Source organism: Microtus ochrogaster, chromosome 6, assembly GCF_000317375.1.
Source record: "Microtus ochrogaster isolate Prairie Vole_2 chromosome 6, MicOch1.0, whole genome shotgun sequence".
NCBI classification, from domain to species: Eukaryota; Metazoa; Chordata; class Mammalia; order Rodentia; family Cricetidae; genus Microtus; species Microtus ochrogaster.
Genome location: NC_022013.1, coordinates 82143001 through 82158020, shown reverse-complemented (window position 1 = coordinate 82158020; position 15020 = coordinate 82143001). Strand labels below are relative to the sequence as shown.

Genomic DNA, 15020 nt, shown 5'->3' with positions numbered 1-15020 from the left:
GTCTGCTGACAGGGGAAGGGTGATGGAGCCCTGCTGTCTGCTGACAGGGGAAGGGTGATGGAGCCCTGCTGTCTGCTGACAGGGGAAGGGTGTGCTGGAACCCTGCCGTCTGCTGACAGGGGTACTGTGGGGGCCCCAGATCTTGCTAGCAGTTTGTTATGAGATGATAGACAGACAACTGGGCCCTCGAGAATTATTTGGTACTTTTAAGGCGTCTGGTAAAGGGAGCCGCATCATAGGTACATGCCATGTGGCTGGTGGGAGTGTCACAGAAACTCTCTGTTCTGTTACTGGACCTTAGAAATGGAGGGGAAGCATGGTTAGTCTACTTCAGGGACAGGTGGGAGGCCTGGGGGAGCTAGACCAAAGAGAAAGGATGCTAGGTCCTTGGCATCGGGTCTAGGAAACTTTTTTTAAAAAGACAGTTGCTATGCAGCCCAGGCTGACCTCAAATTGGAAATCCTCCTGCCTCAGTCCCACCATGTGCTAGAATGAACAGAAGAACACATGGTTTTGGAAGGGAATCTTGCCGCAGACACAAATTCATGTCAGACACATCATGGTTTAGGGAAGCAGGAGAACACTGTCACTCAAGAAGTTGCCCAGGCAGCTCTGGGTAGAGATGGCGGATGTATGGCCAGGGTTTCGAGCCCTGGACCTGACCGGCTGGCTGTCCGCACCCTAGCCTGTGAAGTGAATGGACTCACTTCCTTTAACGGAGGAAGCTAGTCTCCGCCCTGAGCACATTAAAGGATACATCTAGCATGTCCACCATGATTTTACAGGTCTCGATGCTGAAGCCATCTGACTTGATATCTTGGCCTAAAAGACAAGATAAACAAGTGAGCAAGGCCCTTCAGACTAGCAGTGTCTGACAGAAGACACGTCTGCTGTGCCGGCCACTACAGCAGCCCGGTGGATTACTCTAGCCATGTGTAGTAATTGGCTGGGAAACTGGGGAAGAGCAGGGGATCTTACGTGTGCTGGACAAACAGGGCTTTAATATTAAAATAAACAAGAGATAAAAAATGATGGTATTCTTTTTTGTTTTTTTGGACAGAGCCTTGTTTTCAAGTTTAGGCAGGCTTCAAATCCACACTTCTGCCTCACAATTGCTGGGATTATGGGCATGTGCGACCACACCTGGCCACAGCTGAACCTTTAATTGCTGACAGGGTGGAAAACTGCCGTGTCGTCATGAGCAGCCAGAGAGCACGTGTGTTCGTTATAGTCTCTGAGCGGAGAGAGGAAGGCAGCTGTGCCAACTGTCCATCTGCAGCCAGTTGGGTCTGTGTCCCCAGCGGACTGAGAATCTGAGGACCTAGAACTTCTTTAGGTGAGTCCTGTGCCATTGGTGGCCTGAGACTCCTGTCACACACCCCACAGACTTCGTGTGTGTGTGTGTGTGTGTGTGTGTGTGTGTGTGTGTGTGTATGATGGTAATGCGAATGTATGATCGGTGTATATGCATGTGTGTGAGTAGATGGGTATGTACACATGTGTGGAGTCATAGGGCAGCCTTGGGTGTGGGTCACCTTGTTTGAGACAGGGTCTCTGTTGGTAGCCCCCGTGTATGCTAGACTGGCCCACAGCTTCTGGGGACTCTCGTCTCCACCTCCCATCCCACCACATGCGAAGGTGCATGCTGCTGTACCTGGCTTTACATAGGTTCTGGGGACTCAAACACAGGTCCTCATACCAGTGTGGCAAGCACATTACCCCCTTAGCCATCTCGCCAGGCCACTAGGAACAACCCTTTTGGTGATGTCTTTGTAGAATAGTTGAGTCTAGCCTGTCTTAATCTTGCTCTACAAGACACTAACCCATTCCCCAGGATAGGCATGTGCCGTGGGATAACCCTTCATTACTCTGTGAATATATGTTACTCTCATTGGTTAATAAAGAAGCTGCTTTGGCCTATTGCGAGGCAGAATAATGCCAAGCAGAAAAGTCAAACTGAAAATACAGGAAAGAAGAAGGGTAGAGTCTGAGAGCAGCTGCCCAAGGAACATCATGCCAGCAGACGGATAAAAGCCACGGCCACGTCACAATGTACAGATTAGTGTAAAAGTAGGAGCTAGTTAGCAACAAGCCTGAGCAATAGGCCAGACATTCTGTGATTAGTATTAAGCCTCCGAGTGATTATTTAGAAGAGGCAGCAGGATGTGGCGGGACAGAGAAACCTGCATTTACAGGCATGGGGCTGTGTGGGGACACTTAGAAGGCTGGAGTCATCAGGCAGGCAGGGAAGGGGTCTGAGTTCAGAGAGGTCCATGCATAGTTCATGCTTTTCCCTCCACGAGGAGTGGACTGAACCAAGCACGGCTTAGCTCTTCCTGCACTCCGGCTGTGTGGGACACAGCAACTTTGTTTTCCACAGGCACTACAGCCATCACCTCAGGGGCCCTGTGACCACCCTCGTGCCTGACAGCCTCAAGGGTCACTCCATTCCCTGTCCTGAGGGTGAGGGGAGTGCAGCTGGGCCCAGCCCTGAGGAAGCCCTGCATGGCCTGCTGGGATGCTGGCTCCACCATCCTCACCCTGAGGCTGAGCACGCTGTGAATCATTTGATCAAGACTCACACGCAGCAACCCATTGTCTCTCTTGTCTATGAGGGACACACACCAAGCATGGAACATTCTACAGACCTTGGACTCGTCTTAAGCTTTAAAACAAAGATTTATTCTTATCCTAAGGGGTTAAGGGAGAGGCCATCTGGTCTGGTGTCAGATGGGACATGATGATGACTGACAGAGCTGATGTTTGGGATGTCACAATGTGTAACCTCAGGCATCCCACACTAGAATCTGATAGTATTCTATCAGAGGCAGGATGATTTGTAATGATTCGATGGGGGGAGTATATTTTCCTTCTTCTCTGGTGGTGAACAGTGTGGGAACTGAGCATTAGTCTTTGGGTGATTTTAAAGAAACAACTAGAAGAGCTGGCACGGTGAATCACACCTATAATCCCAACACTAAAATCCAATACTCAGCAGCCCAAGGCAGGAGGATTGTTGTGAGATCAAGACCAGCCCGGGCTACATATTGAGTCCAAGGAGGTCGTGCTAAGCTACAGAATGAAAGCATATCCCAAAGCAAAAAAACAAAACAAAAAAGCAAACAAAAAGACATCGCAATGGCTCAACTAAAGGTGCTTGTCACCAAGCCTGATGACCTAAGTTCAACATCTAGAACCCACACAAGAGAAGGAAAGAACAGGCTCCTGTTAGATGTCCTCTGACCTCTGCATGTGCACTGTGGCATACATGTGTATACCATGTATACACATATATGCATACACATACACACACATACACACAAGAAAGTGATAGTCACAAGCTCAAAAAGGTTGATGATAAGCTTGGCTCCTCATTCTCTGGCCTCTACTTAGTCTTGTTTATTCTTTCTGGGAGCCTCCAGCCTGGGCCTGAGCAGACATTTCCAGAGTTAGTCACTACTTGGATCATTGGCTCAAGGGAATGGAACACGCAGGTTCTGGACAGATGTTCAACCGCCGGGAAGAGGGAGCCATAGTGTGTGGATTTTGCAGATTAGGGGTGAAAAGTCAGACGGGTGATCTATCTAACGTGGTTTATTTATAGAGCTTGTAAGTAGTAGAATTTGGATCTGATCTGTCATCGCTAGACCCAGGAACCTTTGCTCTGTAGCCTTGCTTCACAAACCTCCTCCTCTGTCCTTTTCATCCCGGTGCTGGGAGTGCAAAGGCAATGGCTTATATAGGAGCAGAGAGTGACGGCTTAGCCACAGCAGCGGACATGTGCCTGAGGGAAGGGGTCTCCCATGGCACCTCATGTCCGCAAGGGTAAGAGTGTGATGAGGGGTTTGCAAAGGGGACACTTACGCCTGGCTAGAACTCTTCTCAAGATTGTCTGCAGCTCAAAGGCAGAGATCTCAGCATCCTGCGGACATAGGACACATCATCATCATGGGCTCCCTGTGGGAGCTGGGTGAAACGCAGTGAATGTCTTGGATAGATCTTGTTTCATTGCTAATGCCCCAAGAGACGTTGGTTCAGCAGTCCCCAGTCTACCCTGAGTAGGGACCTGGCTTGTGTTCTACCTACTGTTATGAGGTAGGGCACATACGAGGTCAAGCAAGTCACCCTTTCTGTATGGCAGGGACCACGTTCACGATGTTCCTCACTGTAATTCTCTCACCCCATCCTTCCTACCTGGCAGGCCTTCTCCACCCTCTACAACTCAGACCCTGGGTTTCCTGAAACCGCTTAAGCTCAGTCATCTACAAGATGGCTCAGCCCTTCTCTGGGGTCATTTGCCAGGTCTCCTCAGCAGTGTTCCAGCTACCTCTGTTCACTTTGGTGTATGTGTGTAACCATGACAAGGCCCAGGGTATGTATGTGTTATTCAATTAGAAGAGACTCTAAGTTTCTCTGAGGCCCCTTCCCTTGAGAAACAAGCGGTAGGGGAGTTAGTTGGTGCTGCAGAGCTAACAGCGTCTGCCTGAGTCCTTTGATGAGCCTGTGGCTAGGCAACAGATCAGCCTCATGGTAACATTGGAGGCAGCTTACAATGGGGAAGGACACTTGGCTTCTGGAGTTGCTGGGAAGGAAGGGCAGGCTGGCTTTGTAGTGGAACTGGAGGCCTGGGGGACTATTTTAAGAAAAAGAAAAATAACGCTTTGGTATAAACTGCTTATATTCTGGAGGGATGGGACCCTTCCATCTCAGGTATGTGTATGGGGGTCAAGACGGGGAGTCACGTTTCAAGTCTCAGTTGGCACGGCACAGAGGAATAAAACAACCTCAAAGAGAGCCAAGAATCTTAAGGAAGAGCAGAACCAGGGCTGGCCTGAACAGAGGAGTCCCTAAGAGCCAGTGGAGGGATTGAGAGGATGTGAGCAAGGGTCCGGGCTAAGGGTCTGAGCGACGACCAAAATTCTTCTGCTCTTGCTTGGTTTGTTTTCCTCCCCCTTAAATGGAAGTCTCCTCTGGGAAAATCACTTTTCCTCTAAGTCAGCAGAATTTTGCTGACACCTACCTCCCCCGCCAGCTGAGCGAATAACCTTCGGAACCCATCGTCGATGTCCTCCTCATTCGCGTCAATCTAGAAGGCGAGGAGCAGAAACAGGAGACCGGTTAAAGTGAAGATTGACAGGAAGGTGCTCCTTCCCTTCCAGGGCAGCCCTACCCCCACTCCTAGAGTCTTCCACTCCCCCGGGCCAGAATTCTAAGGATGCTGGGCTTACAATGGATAACAGTGGGAAGAACTGAATATTTTGTTTTGTTTGAGACAAGGTCTCCTATAAACTCCTTTTGTAGTTGAGGGTGGCCTTGAACTCCTGACCCTTGTCTCACCTGTGGAGGGCTGGGGTGATAGGTATGTGTCACCACACTTGTCTTTTAAGTAGTCTGGGTGACCTTGAACCCAGTGCAAAGCCAAGGATGCTTTGAGCTCCTCATTCTCTGGTCTCTACCTCTGCAGGGCTGAGGCTGCAGGAGCACACCACTGTGCTCAGAGCTAAGGTTTTTTTGTTTTGTTTTGTTTCTTTTAGCTAAAGCCCATGAGCGGGAGTGGAAGTCACATGAGAAGGGAGGTTATGCTTTAACTTCTTGTAATTCCAAGTGTCTTTAATATTTAACAAAAATGACCTTGTATGGTCTATCCAAGTGGAATACTGTGGAGCAGTTAGGTCAGTGACAAACCGTTTGGTGTTGCACTAGATACATACGACAAGCACCAGACTTCGGCAACCATGATCCAAAGAGCCACCTCAGGGCCTCAGAGAAAGGGGAAGCCCTTCCTTTCTCTAGCCTGTGGTACTTCTTGCATTTGCTAAGATTGGGCCTTGGGTAAAATTCCTGATTTACATCCTAAAAGCCCCTTGGGATTTACCTCTGAACCATTCTTAAAACCCTTTGAAACCTGAGAAATCTTGTTATCCTTTGAGTCCATTTTATAGATGATAAAAGTGAGGCCGAGCAAGGGGAGTCACCAGAACTCAGCCTGCTCAATGTAGCACTGGTGCTCTGTCCTTCCCCGCCACCCTCACACCACTACATGCGGATAAACTGGGCTTTAATGAATAGAATAAGAGACTGACTATAGCCTCACTTTCAAACCCTGTTCCCTCAGTCAAGGACCCAGGCTCTCGCCATGTTTTTGCTCTCCTGCATTCTGTGTCCCTCAGAATGAGTAGAACTAGGGAGGTAAGAAGGACATACCTCTTCAATGTTGGCCTCGATTTCATCATCCACAACTCTGGAAACAGAAAGGAAATTTACTATTAGAAGGTTGGGGAAGGTGAATGGGAAATATTGCAGAAGTCACCCTATAAAATGGGACATCAGTATTTAAATCCAGCATGCTGTGGGAGAGGAGGGCTCTGCACTCTGAGTTTCTGCCATAGCACAGCCCCTTGGCAGCAGAAGTTGAGACAAAAATTCTCTGTTGGTTTTGGGGTCCTTATCAAACAGCACATGGAGCAGGGTCTCCATGGACTCACTTTGTGAACTCACTTCTGGACTTTTTCTTGGCAACTGTTTTGTTCAAGCACCCTGCCACTGAGCCGCAACCCCAGTCTCAAAAGACAATGTTGAAGTTTCACATGAAACACTCTTTGCCATGGGAGGACTTTCATCGTGCGACCTGCCCATAGGAATCTCTAACTCTTTGTCCTATGCTGGGCTGGAGTAAGCCACAGGGAATCTGCTGAGAAAGTTAGCTGACTCTCACACAGTCTCTTTCATAGGCTAGATCCTTCCGTGAGGGTACTTAAGTCTAGGAGGGGCTTCCTGTGTACCTGCAATCTTAAACTCAGAGTCTCTTCTACAGACCCGTGGCTTCACAGAGGGGGAAAGGACTTCTCAGTGCTGCTAACTGGCCAAAAGGTTGGCTATGCTGGGTCAGGGCAACCGTTTTGAAGGGCAGAGAGCTCACGCTGGAGCAAGCCGAGAGGGCTGACAGTGCCTGGGGAAGGCTTGTGGTTAGCAGGACAGGAGAGGGTTTGACCAAGAGCAGTGACATCGCAATGCTATTCGGGCCTGTCCCCATCTCATCAGGGGAGACTAAGCTGGACACTCTGAGCTCTTCCCACCACACCATGTGATGATCCAATGGGTCCCTTCCCTGCAGCAAGCTTCAACCAAACCAGAGAGCCTTCCATGGCTGGGAGCCACAGCCACACTCTAGTGACATTCGCTGGTTCACAGCTGTTGGGCACTGGAACGCTTTCTCTGTGGTGTCTTGTTTGAAGCAAAGGTTTCCTGGTCTCTCTCCCATGGCCTCTTCCCTGTCACAGGAGGTGATGGCTGGGGTCTAGCCTGCGCCCACCTCATCAGACACAATCTATGGGGCTTTGTGTTTTTGGCATAGGGTGTCCCGACCATGGTCCTCAGAACAGCCTCGTTCTTGTCCTTCCCATCTTGTCCCTGGTCCCTCCATCAGTGCTGGGGTCCCGTAGCCTTTCAGTGATCTTCTTTTCACTTAGACAGTCCAGAGTTGGTTCTGTCTGCTGGCTGGATGATTGCCACAAGGACAGATGTGGCAGAAGCTACTGTGAGTGGAGGCCACAGGGACAATGGCAGGAACTTGCTATGTCTGCCTAAAAGCCTCCACCAGAGACTTCCTGACTAACACAGGGAAAGTTCTGGATGCATGGACCATCCACACTGTCACACATGGCCTGGGAAAGCAAGGGTTATGAAGAGTATAGGCTAATAGAGGGTGTACACAGGTTATTAAAATGATGTTAACTATTGATGATTCATAGATGAACTGTGAACCTGGGCTACAAACTACTCATTTCCCCAGCTGAAAAAAAAAAAAAACACATCCTGCATGTTTTTTTTCCCCCTTTGCTTCCTTGAGAATAAGCCTTAGAGCGGTCCAGTTTATCTATTCTTGCACTGACCTCACCTGAGCTCCTGTCTCCTCCCGCCTCATATTCCTCTCTCTGTCCAGCCATCTCCCTTCCTGGCTCCACCTCCCTAGTGCTGGGGTTAAAGGTTTGGGCCGCCCAAATACTGGGATTAAAGGTGTGAGCCACCACGGCTTGGCCTCTAGTGGCTTAGCCCTGCACTCCAATCTCCAGGCAAGCTTCATTTGTTCGAACACAAACAAAATATCACTACATAAGCCAGTATTACAGAAAAAGAAAAGAGAAGGGCAGACCAGGAATAAAGGAGAGGTGGCAGAACCTACTGGTAGTCGGCCTTCTTCTCTGAGAAGACGCGGATGCAGAAATCTCCGTCCTTGTGGGGCTCGAAGGTGGAGGGGACGACCACGTACTCCCCCGGGGGCAGCTTGAAGCGGTTGAGTACCTCCCGGAGGTTGATGAAGGTATCCGACCGCTCCCTGGCTCGGGTTGTGAGGAAAAAGTTCTTGCCAAGGTGGATGTTTGTCTGCCCTGTTAGCTGATGTTAAACAGAGAAACAAGACAAAGGGATAATGGGGACAACGGCTCATTTTAGATGAGAAGCAACATTTCCACTCCAAACAACACATGACTGGTGAGGAGCTTGGGTGTGACCAGGTGTGACAGGAGCTCCCCTCTCCCATCCACCTTGCTCTAGGAGACTCTCAAGGTGCCAGAGGTTCCTCCCTCACGAAGGACCCAGGTCAGTTCTGTGCTGTATTTCACACACTGATAAAATGAAAGACAAGGCTTGTGGGGGGGGGGCAGAGAAAGGGGCCCATCTGTTAAACCAGATGCCACTTAAGGCTGGGACCACAACTCCTTAGTTAGTTAGTGCTCAATATGGCTCAGCTGTCTATTGGTGAAAATAGGATGCCCATGGGTGAGTCAGGACGCCTGGTATGGCCATTTAATACCTGGCCTTCTGAGTCACCAGGCTGTTAAACATCTTACACCTGTTAACTGTGACCTTCAATAACTCAGTTCATGCCTACAGTGCCCAGGGAGGTAATGGCCCACCATTTATACTGGAAAAGAAACGAAAGCTCAGACAGATATGTCATGTGTACAGGGGCACCTAGCCCGAGAGTTGGGTCCAGGAGAGTATGCAGTTCATCCTCCCCCTCCCTGCTTGTTCTCGGAGCCACAGAGGCCTTGGTGACATGCTTGCTGCAGTCCAACGGCAGAAGGCTGCCACCACAGCCAAACTCTACATGGCTTCTCTAGGGCCACAGGGAAGCAGAGAGCACTGATGAACTCTCCAGATACTTTGTCCTGAGCTTAGTCCAGTGGGATTCAGAATTGGAGTCATCTCTGTGGGGCTCACAGGGGACAAGGGCTCATCCCTCAGACACCAGCCCCTCCCAAGCTCCCGCTACTCCCTGAATTCAGGCAGGCTAAGCCTCAATCGTGTTGGCAGCTGGAACCCTGGGGTTGGGGGCTGACAGGTGTCAGACGTACCTCCTCTGGAACCTGCAAAATAAAGAAGACCCGATTCAGATGTGGGGAGGATGAACACACAAGCTCTCTGACCGACTCTTTTCTGTGGCTTCTCTCCACTATATCACGTTCCCCCACTGGCCTTAGTTTTCTTACATTTGAACGGGACTGGTAACTGCCAGAGTCCTGCCCAACTCTGAAAGCCCAGGACTAGACTCCTAAGCGCAGGTGTGAGGTTCTACATTTCACTTTGCATCTCTGAGCTATCCTGCCCAAGTCTGACATCCTCAGCTTCCGTCCCAGAGGCTGAGAGTCCAGGGCCTATGTATACGTCACAACTGATGGGTTTTGTCCCACTTTATTTCTTGGGTTCGTGGATGGGGCTCAGATCAGCAGCCAATCAGAAGCAGCCACATTGGCAGGGCTGAGCACAGCAGTTAAGCCTTCTCTGGGTTCCCAGTGTGCTAGGAGTATGCTTGGAGTTGGCGGGCAGAAGCCCAGCTTCGTAATGTTTGTCATTTTCCAAAGCCATGTTAAGGTTACTCAGGTGACCTTGAGAAACATGGACCTGAGGGAGGGAATGATGGGGGCGGCTTGCAGAACCAGGAGGAGCCCAGCAAGTTGCCAGATTGTTCTCACTAGTCAAAAAGGCACCTAGGCAGCCACCCGAGGTCTTCTGTGCTGTGCTCACCTCCTGCCAATCAAGGCCATGTTCTCTGCAGCAGGTCCCTGATATGAAACCAGGTCTCCTAGCCTTAGCCCTCACTTTGAAGAGGAGAGACGGCCACACCAAGGCTTCCCTCTGGTACAGTCGAGCAGGCATGGCTTTCCTTTGGCTTGGAGGACAGCGAGGGGGTTTGTGAGAGCGGGGCTGCAGCCAGCAGACCCCGGGGGAGCACAATGACCCTTCTTTCTCCTGTCCTGGGCTCTCTCCCATCCAGGCCAAAGACTTGGCTGGGCTCTGACCATGAGGGCCTCTCGGCTCAGCCCAGCCCTCACGATACTTGGTGTGCTCTAGAATATTCTGTCCTAGCTTAAGCCTTTTCTGTTCTTTGGAGTTCGCTGAGCTAACCAGAACCCCATCCAGGACTAAGGGATGTGAAAAGGACACAGAGATCTTTTCCAAGCACGGAACTCTTGGGACGGTAGCTATGGAGGCGCAGGGAAGGGCCAGGAGGTTCTTGGAGACACAAATAGCTGAGCAGACCTTGTGTCAGCAAAATCTAGTTGTCCTGGCATCTTTACTTGGGCTTGGCCAAGTTCTTGTCCTTTGTCTTATGCCAAGTCCTGAGTTTGGGGTCTGTGTGCTTGGGGCTGGGAGGAGGGAAGGGAAGGCAGAGTGTAGCCCCACCCATACCTCATAGATGCCAAAGCCAATGGTATGCATGTCCTCGCCCATCTTCCTCTGCCGCCGCCGGTGCTTCTGGATGAGGCCCACCAGGAAGGTACAGCCTCTCTCCCCATCCTCATCATCTTCATCTTCTTCCTCCAGCTTGATGAGGTACTGAGGGTTCATCCAGAAGGTATCTATGGATCAGGGACAGAGAAGCACAGCCTTGAATAAATGCCTGGGAGCTGGGAACTGGGCTGGGCCCTGGCCTTGGGGTTGAGGGAGCGGGACAAGGATGAGAAAAGGGGAGATGGCTGAAGATGGGGAAGCTGAGCAGAGGCCAACCGCAGCCCCTGGCTGGAGGAGCTACTGACTGAGGAGGGTTATAGAGGCAGATCTGCACCTTTCGTGAGGAAATGGCCTCCTCTGGTTCGCGCCTTCTGCCTCAAGGGTTCTAATAGCTCACCCTGGCCTTAAACTTGCTGTCTCTCAGGATGGCTTTGAACTTCTGATCCTTCTGATTTCACCTCCTCAGTGCAGGGATTGCTAGACTAAGAATTGAATCCAGGGCTTCGTGAATGCTGGGTAATCACTCTACCACCTGAGTTATATCCTTACCCCCACGGCGAAGTCTTCCCAAAGGCTCATCACCCCCTACTCAGAGCAAATGGAAGGCTGCTGGGGTCCTGGCACACCCTGAATCTCTGAAGTACCTAAATCAGAAATTTCCCCTCAAAGTTCTTTTTCTCTTTTAGGTTGACTTGTTTTGGTGCTTCCTAAGGACATTTATACTGTGCCTCTCACTTTCCCTTACCCTGTGGTGAATGCAGAGGCCAGGGTATCCTGTGCCCTAGTTCAGCATCTCTGTCTCTTGCTCGGCCTCGTGGTGTCTCTAACATCCCCACTTCTAAGACCCATCTTCAGCAAGACCCCGAGTCACTCCTGATTGAGGTAATTACCCCAAGCGCCTCCTGTCCCTCGTGTGGTTAGAAGAGTGGTCTTGCAGAGTTGGCAGCCATGGCACCATTTCTTTCTGCAAATCCAGGTGTGTCAACATACACGCATTCACGTATGAAGCTTCTAGGCTACCTCAGTAGCAGCACTGAGTAAGTACTGTTGAGGGAGAGCATCTCACAAGGCCAAGAGCATTCACTCCAAGGTCCTTGAGAGAGTCTCCTGACACCCCCAACCCCATCTAACAGATGTGGGGTGTTTGAGTGGTTGGCAGAAGGGCTTCCCAGCTGTGTACTCTAGAACTGTCCCTTGGACACTGCATGCTGGGACTGGAGGGACTGGCTGGTCACAGTCTACTTGCTCTGTAGGTCTGGTAGCTTTGGCTGTCCTGTCACTTGCTCTGTAGAACACGCTGGCCTCAAACTCAGAGATCTGCCTGCCTGTGCCTCTCAAGCGCTGGGATTAAAGAGGTGTGCCACCACTGCCTGGTTGTTTACATTTCCAAAATGAACTTGACCCTCAAGAAGGTGGAAGACTGCAACGAGAGGCTGGTGTGCCCCATGGATGCGGTGTGTGAGGCTGGTGTGCCCCATGGATGCGGTGTGTGAGGGCCTACGGTAGCTAGCTATGAACTGGGCCTTAGCACTGCCTCCGTAAAGCGGATGACAGCCATAAGCCCAGAGGATCTGGGGCCCAAAGGGTTTATCAGGGCAAAGGCATGAAGGGAGTAGTATGGCTGAGAAGTCAGAAGGAGATGCTGAGAGCAAGGCTGGTGGTGAAGGAGGAGAGCGAGTGGCAGCCAAGTCCCCCCCGGGCGTCCAGGCAGATGTGGCGTATCTATCAGGGTGGGATGCCATGGCTGCAGCCTCACGTGGCCAGGGCCCTTACTTGGGTAGTTCCTGCAGCCCCCTGCAGTGGAGCCTCGCCTCCAGTTCCCATCCATCTTGGTGAGTTTCCACTTCTTGTAGGAGTCACAGGTGAGGGTATCAGGGGTCAGGTTGCAGATCTCCAGGCGAGAATAGTGCCTCAGGAAGTCACTGAAGGACATCCTGGCAAAGCAGAGACAGGGTGTCCTGAGTTATAGAAGACATGGGGCTGGCTTTGGTCTTCTACCTGGTCAGACTAGGAGCTGTATGGGACCCAGTGCCGGGCATTAGAGTCACAGACTCAGAGGTCCCAGATCTAGAACTGTAACTGCCATGTTCCAAGTGAATGACTTTGAGCAGGTTGATGAACTCTCTTTGCATCCCAGAGCTCTCAGATGTGAAGTGAAAGCCAGGCATAAATACAGCTGAGACAACATACGGGCTCTCAGGGTAAACTGTAACCACGGTAGATGTTCTCTGGGGCAGCGCACACACCAAGGTCCTCTGTTTGCCAAGGACCTGATTTCTTTCTCTTGAAGACTTCTATTACATGACTTTATGTGCACCACATACAGGCAGGAGCCTGAGGAGGCCAGATCTAAATCCCCTGGAACTGGAGTTACATGCAACTGTGAGCCACCATGTGGGGCTGGGAACTGAACTCAGGTCCGCATGAGCAGAGAGTGCTCTTAACCACTGAGCCATCCCTTCACCTTGGAGTTGGCTTCTTTTTTTTTTTTTTTTTTTTTTTTCGAGACAGGGTTTCTCTGTGGTTTTGGAGCCTGTCCTGGAACTAGCTCTGTAGACCAGGCTGGAGTTGGCTTCTTAATGAACAGGGATCTCTCTTTGGGGACTAGAGGGAAGAAAGGTCTCATCTTTGCTGTCTCTTGGAATCTGACCATTACTAAAGGAATTTCTCTCAGCCCTTGTGACATTGCTCTGGGTGTCCTTGTGACCCCACTGTGGAGACGAACAGTTTGAAGAGATTTAAAAGTTGTTCAGGATTGTATGAAGAATTTTTTTTCTCTGTTTTTAGAAACAAGTTCTTGCTAGATTGCCTAGGCTAAGCAGCTTAGTCTCCAGTTTGAGAGCCCTCTGCCTCACTTCCTAGAGCGCTAGGATGACAGAAGTGCAACACCCTGCCTGGCACTTAGGAACGGCAAAGCCAGGATGCCATGTTACATGTCCTCAGTGTGTTGAAAGCATTTCTGCCGGATGCTCTGGTTAGCAACTTTCCTGTGTGGAATACTGGGGCTCTTGCCCTGGAGCTTCCAATGTCTTACCAGAATTCTCCGTCTTCTTGTCGTTCTGTTAGCCTGGCCCTCACTTCCGGGTCTACCGTGTTCCAGCTGGGGCAGCTGGAAAGTAAAGCAACAGGAGAGGCCTTAGGAGCAGGTATGTGATAACGACCATTTCTCTTCATGGTCCCCAAAAGCCGAGGCGCGGAGCACACCCACTCTCTCTACTGAGGGCCTAGGCCGCTGGAAGGAGGGAGTCATCCCTCCTGGACCCAGGCCCCACGGAGAAACACAAAGCACAGCCTAAGGAGCACAGAACCTTGTACGGGAGCAAGGGGAAAGGCCATGCTCTCCCGGAAGATGACGGATAGCAGAGCAGAAAATGAGCAAGGCCCACGATCCAGGGATGAGGGAGCATCACCTGCTCCAGGCGAGATGCTCCTGGCAGCTCTTCTAGGGGCAACTGGGAATCCACTAAGGACCCCCAGAGCTAACCTGGAAGAAAGCCTGCCAATAGGTGTTCCTCTGCTGAGGCCAAGGCTGCCTGGAACAAGCCAGAGAAAGGGTGGAGGAAGGGGAGGTGTGCAGTAGGGAAAGAGAGTGTGTGTGTGGGGGGGGGACCCAGAGGAGAGGCTCAATGGAGCATTAACCCCCAAGGGTTGAAACCTAACAGCTACCAGCAAGCCCTGGAGGTCAACAGCACATCTCTGCTTTTGGCACAAAGTTCATGTCCTTGAGATGGAAGTGTTATTAGGACATGGGATGCCTTTTAACTGTTTTATTTACTTTGCATGTGCACACATGTTTCTGTGTGTGTTCGTGTATGTCCGTGTGTGTATGTGCTCACATATGCCAGCAGGGTGGTGGTACGCTCATGCCACAGAGCTTCTGTGGAGGTCGGAGGATAACTTGTGCTACTTGGTTCTCTCATTCCTCCACGAGGGTCCCTGGGATCAAACCCATGTCATCAGGCTTTAGTGCCAAGCACCTTTGCCTGCTAAGCCATCCCACCAGCCTATGGGTGCCTTTCCCCCAGAGGGTCCAGTAGCAGAGTGAGTCTGAGCTGGAAAAAAGGCATATAGGTGAAAAGAATGTGCCCCGCTGGAGGCCTGAGCCTGGGCACAGCACCTTAGTGCAGGGAGTGGTGTTCTGTTTACAAGACCCTTTAAAAGGGCACAGCCCTGGTACCCACTTGGTGTGAGTGGTGAATGACCTCAGAACCTCACTTCTTGGTACCACACACAGTGCCTCCGCTCTGGGTTTCAACAGGTCCTAGTAGAATGCATGTACCCTGGCT

The 15020-nt window shown here is 50.9% G+C and overlaps 1 protein-coding gene across 1 annotated transcript in view; it reads right to left on the bottom strand.

The window, feature by feature from the left end:
• Window positions 1-15020, bottom strand: part of Capn2 (calpain 2) — a 56224-nt gene that overhangs the window by 7741 nt on the left and 33463 nt on the right. Inside the window, exons 8-16 of the mRNA XM_005348932.3 lie at window positions 13769-13843; window positions 12508-12668; window positions 10693-10862; window positions 9357-9368; window positions 8183-8394; window positions 6205-6241; window positions 5021-5086; window positions 3865-3922; window positions 758-822 (exon numbers count right to left, since the gene is read on the bottom strand). Of these exons, the coding sequence (XP_005348989.1) occupies window positions 758-822; window positions 3865-3922; window positions 5021-5086; window positions 6205-6241; window positions 8183-8394; window positions 9357-9368; window positions 10693-10862; window positions 12508-12668; window positions 13769-13843 (856 nt within the window). The remainder of the gene's footprint in view (window positions 1-757; window positions 823-3864; window positions 3923-5020; window positions 5087-6204; window positions 6242-8182; window positions 8395-9356; window positions 9369-10692; window positions 10863-12507; window positions 12669-13768; window positions 13844-15020) is intronic.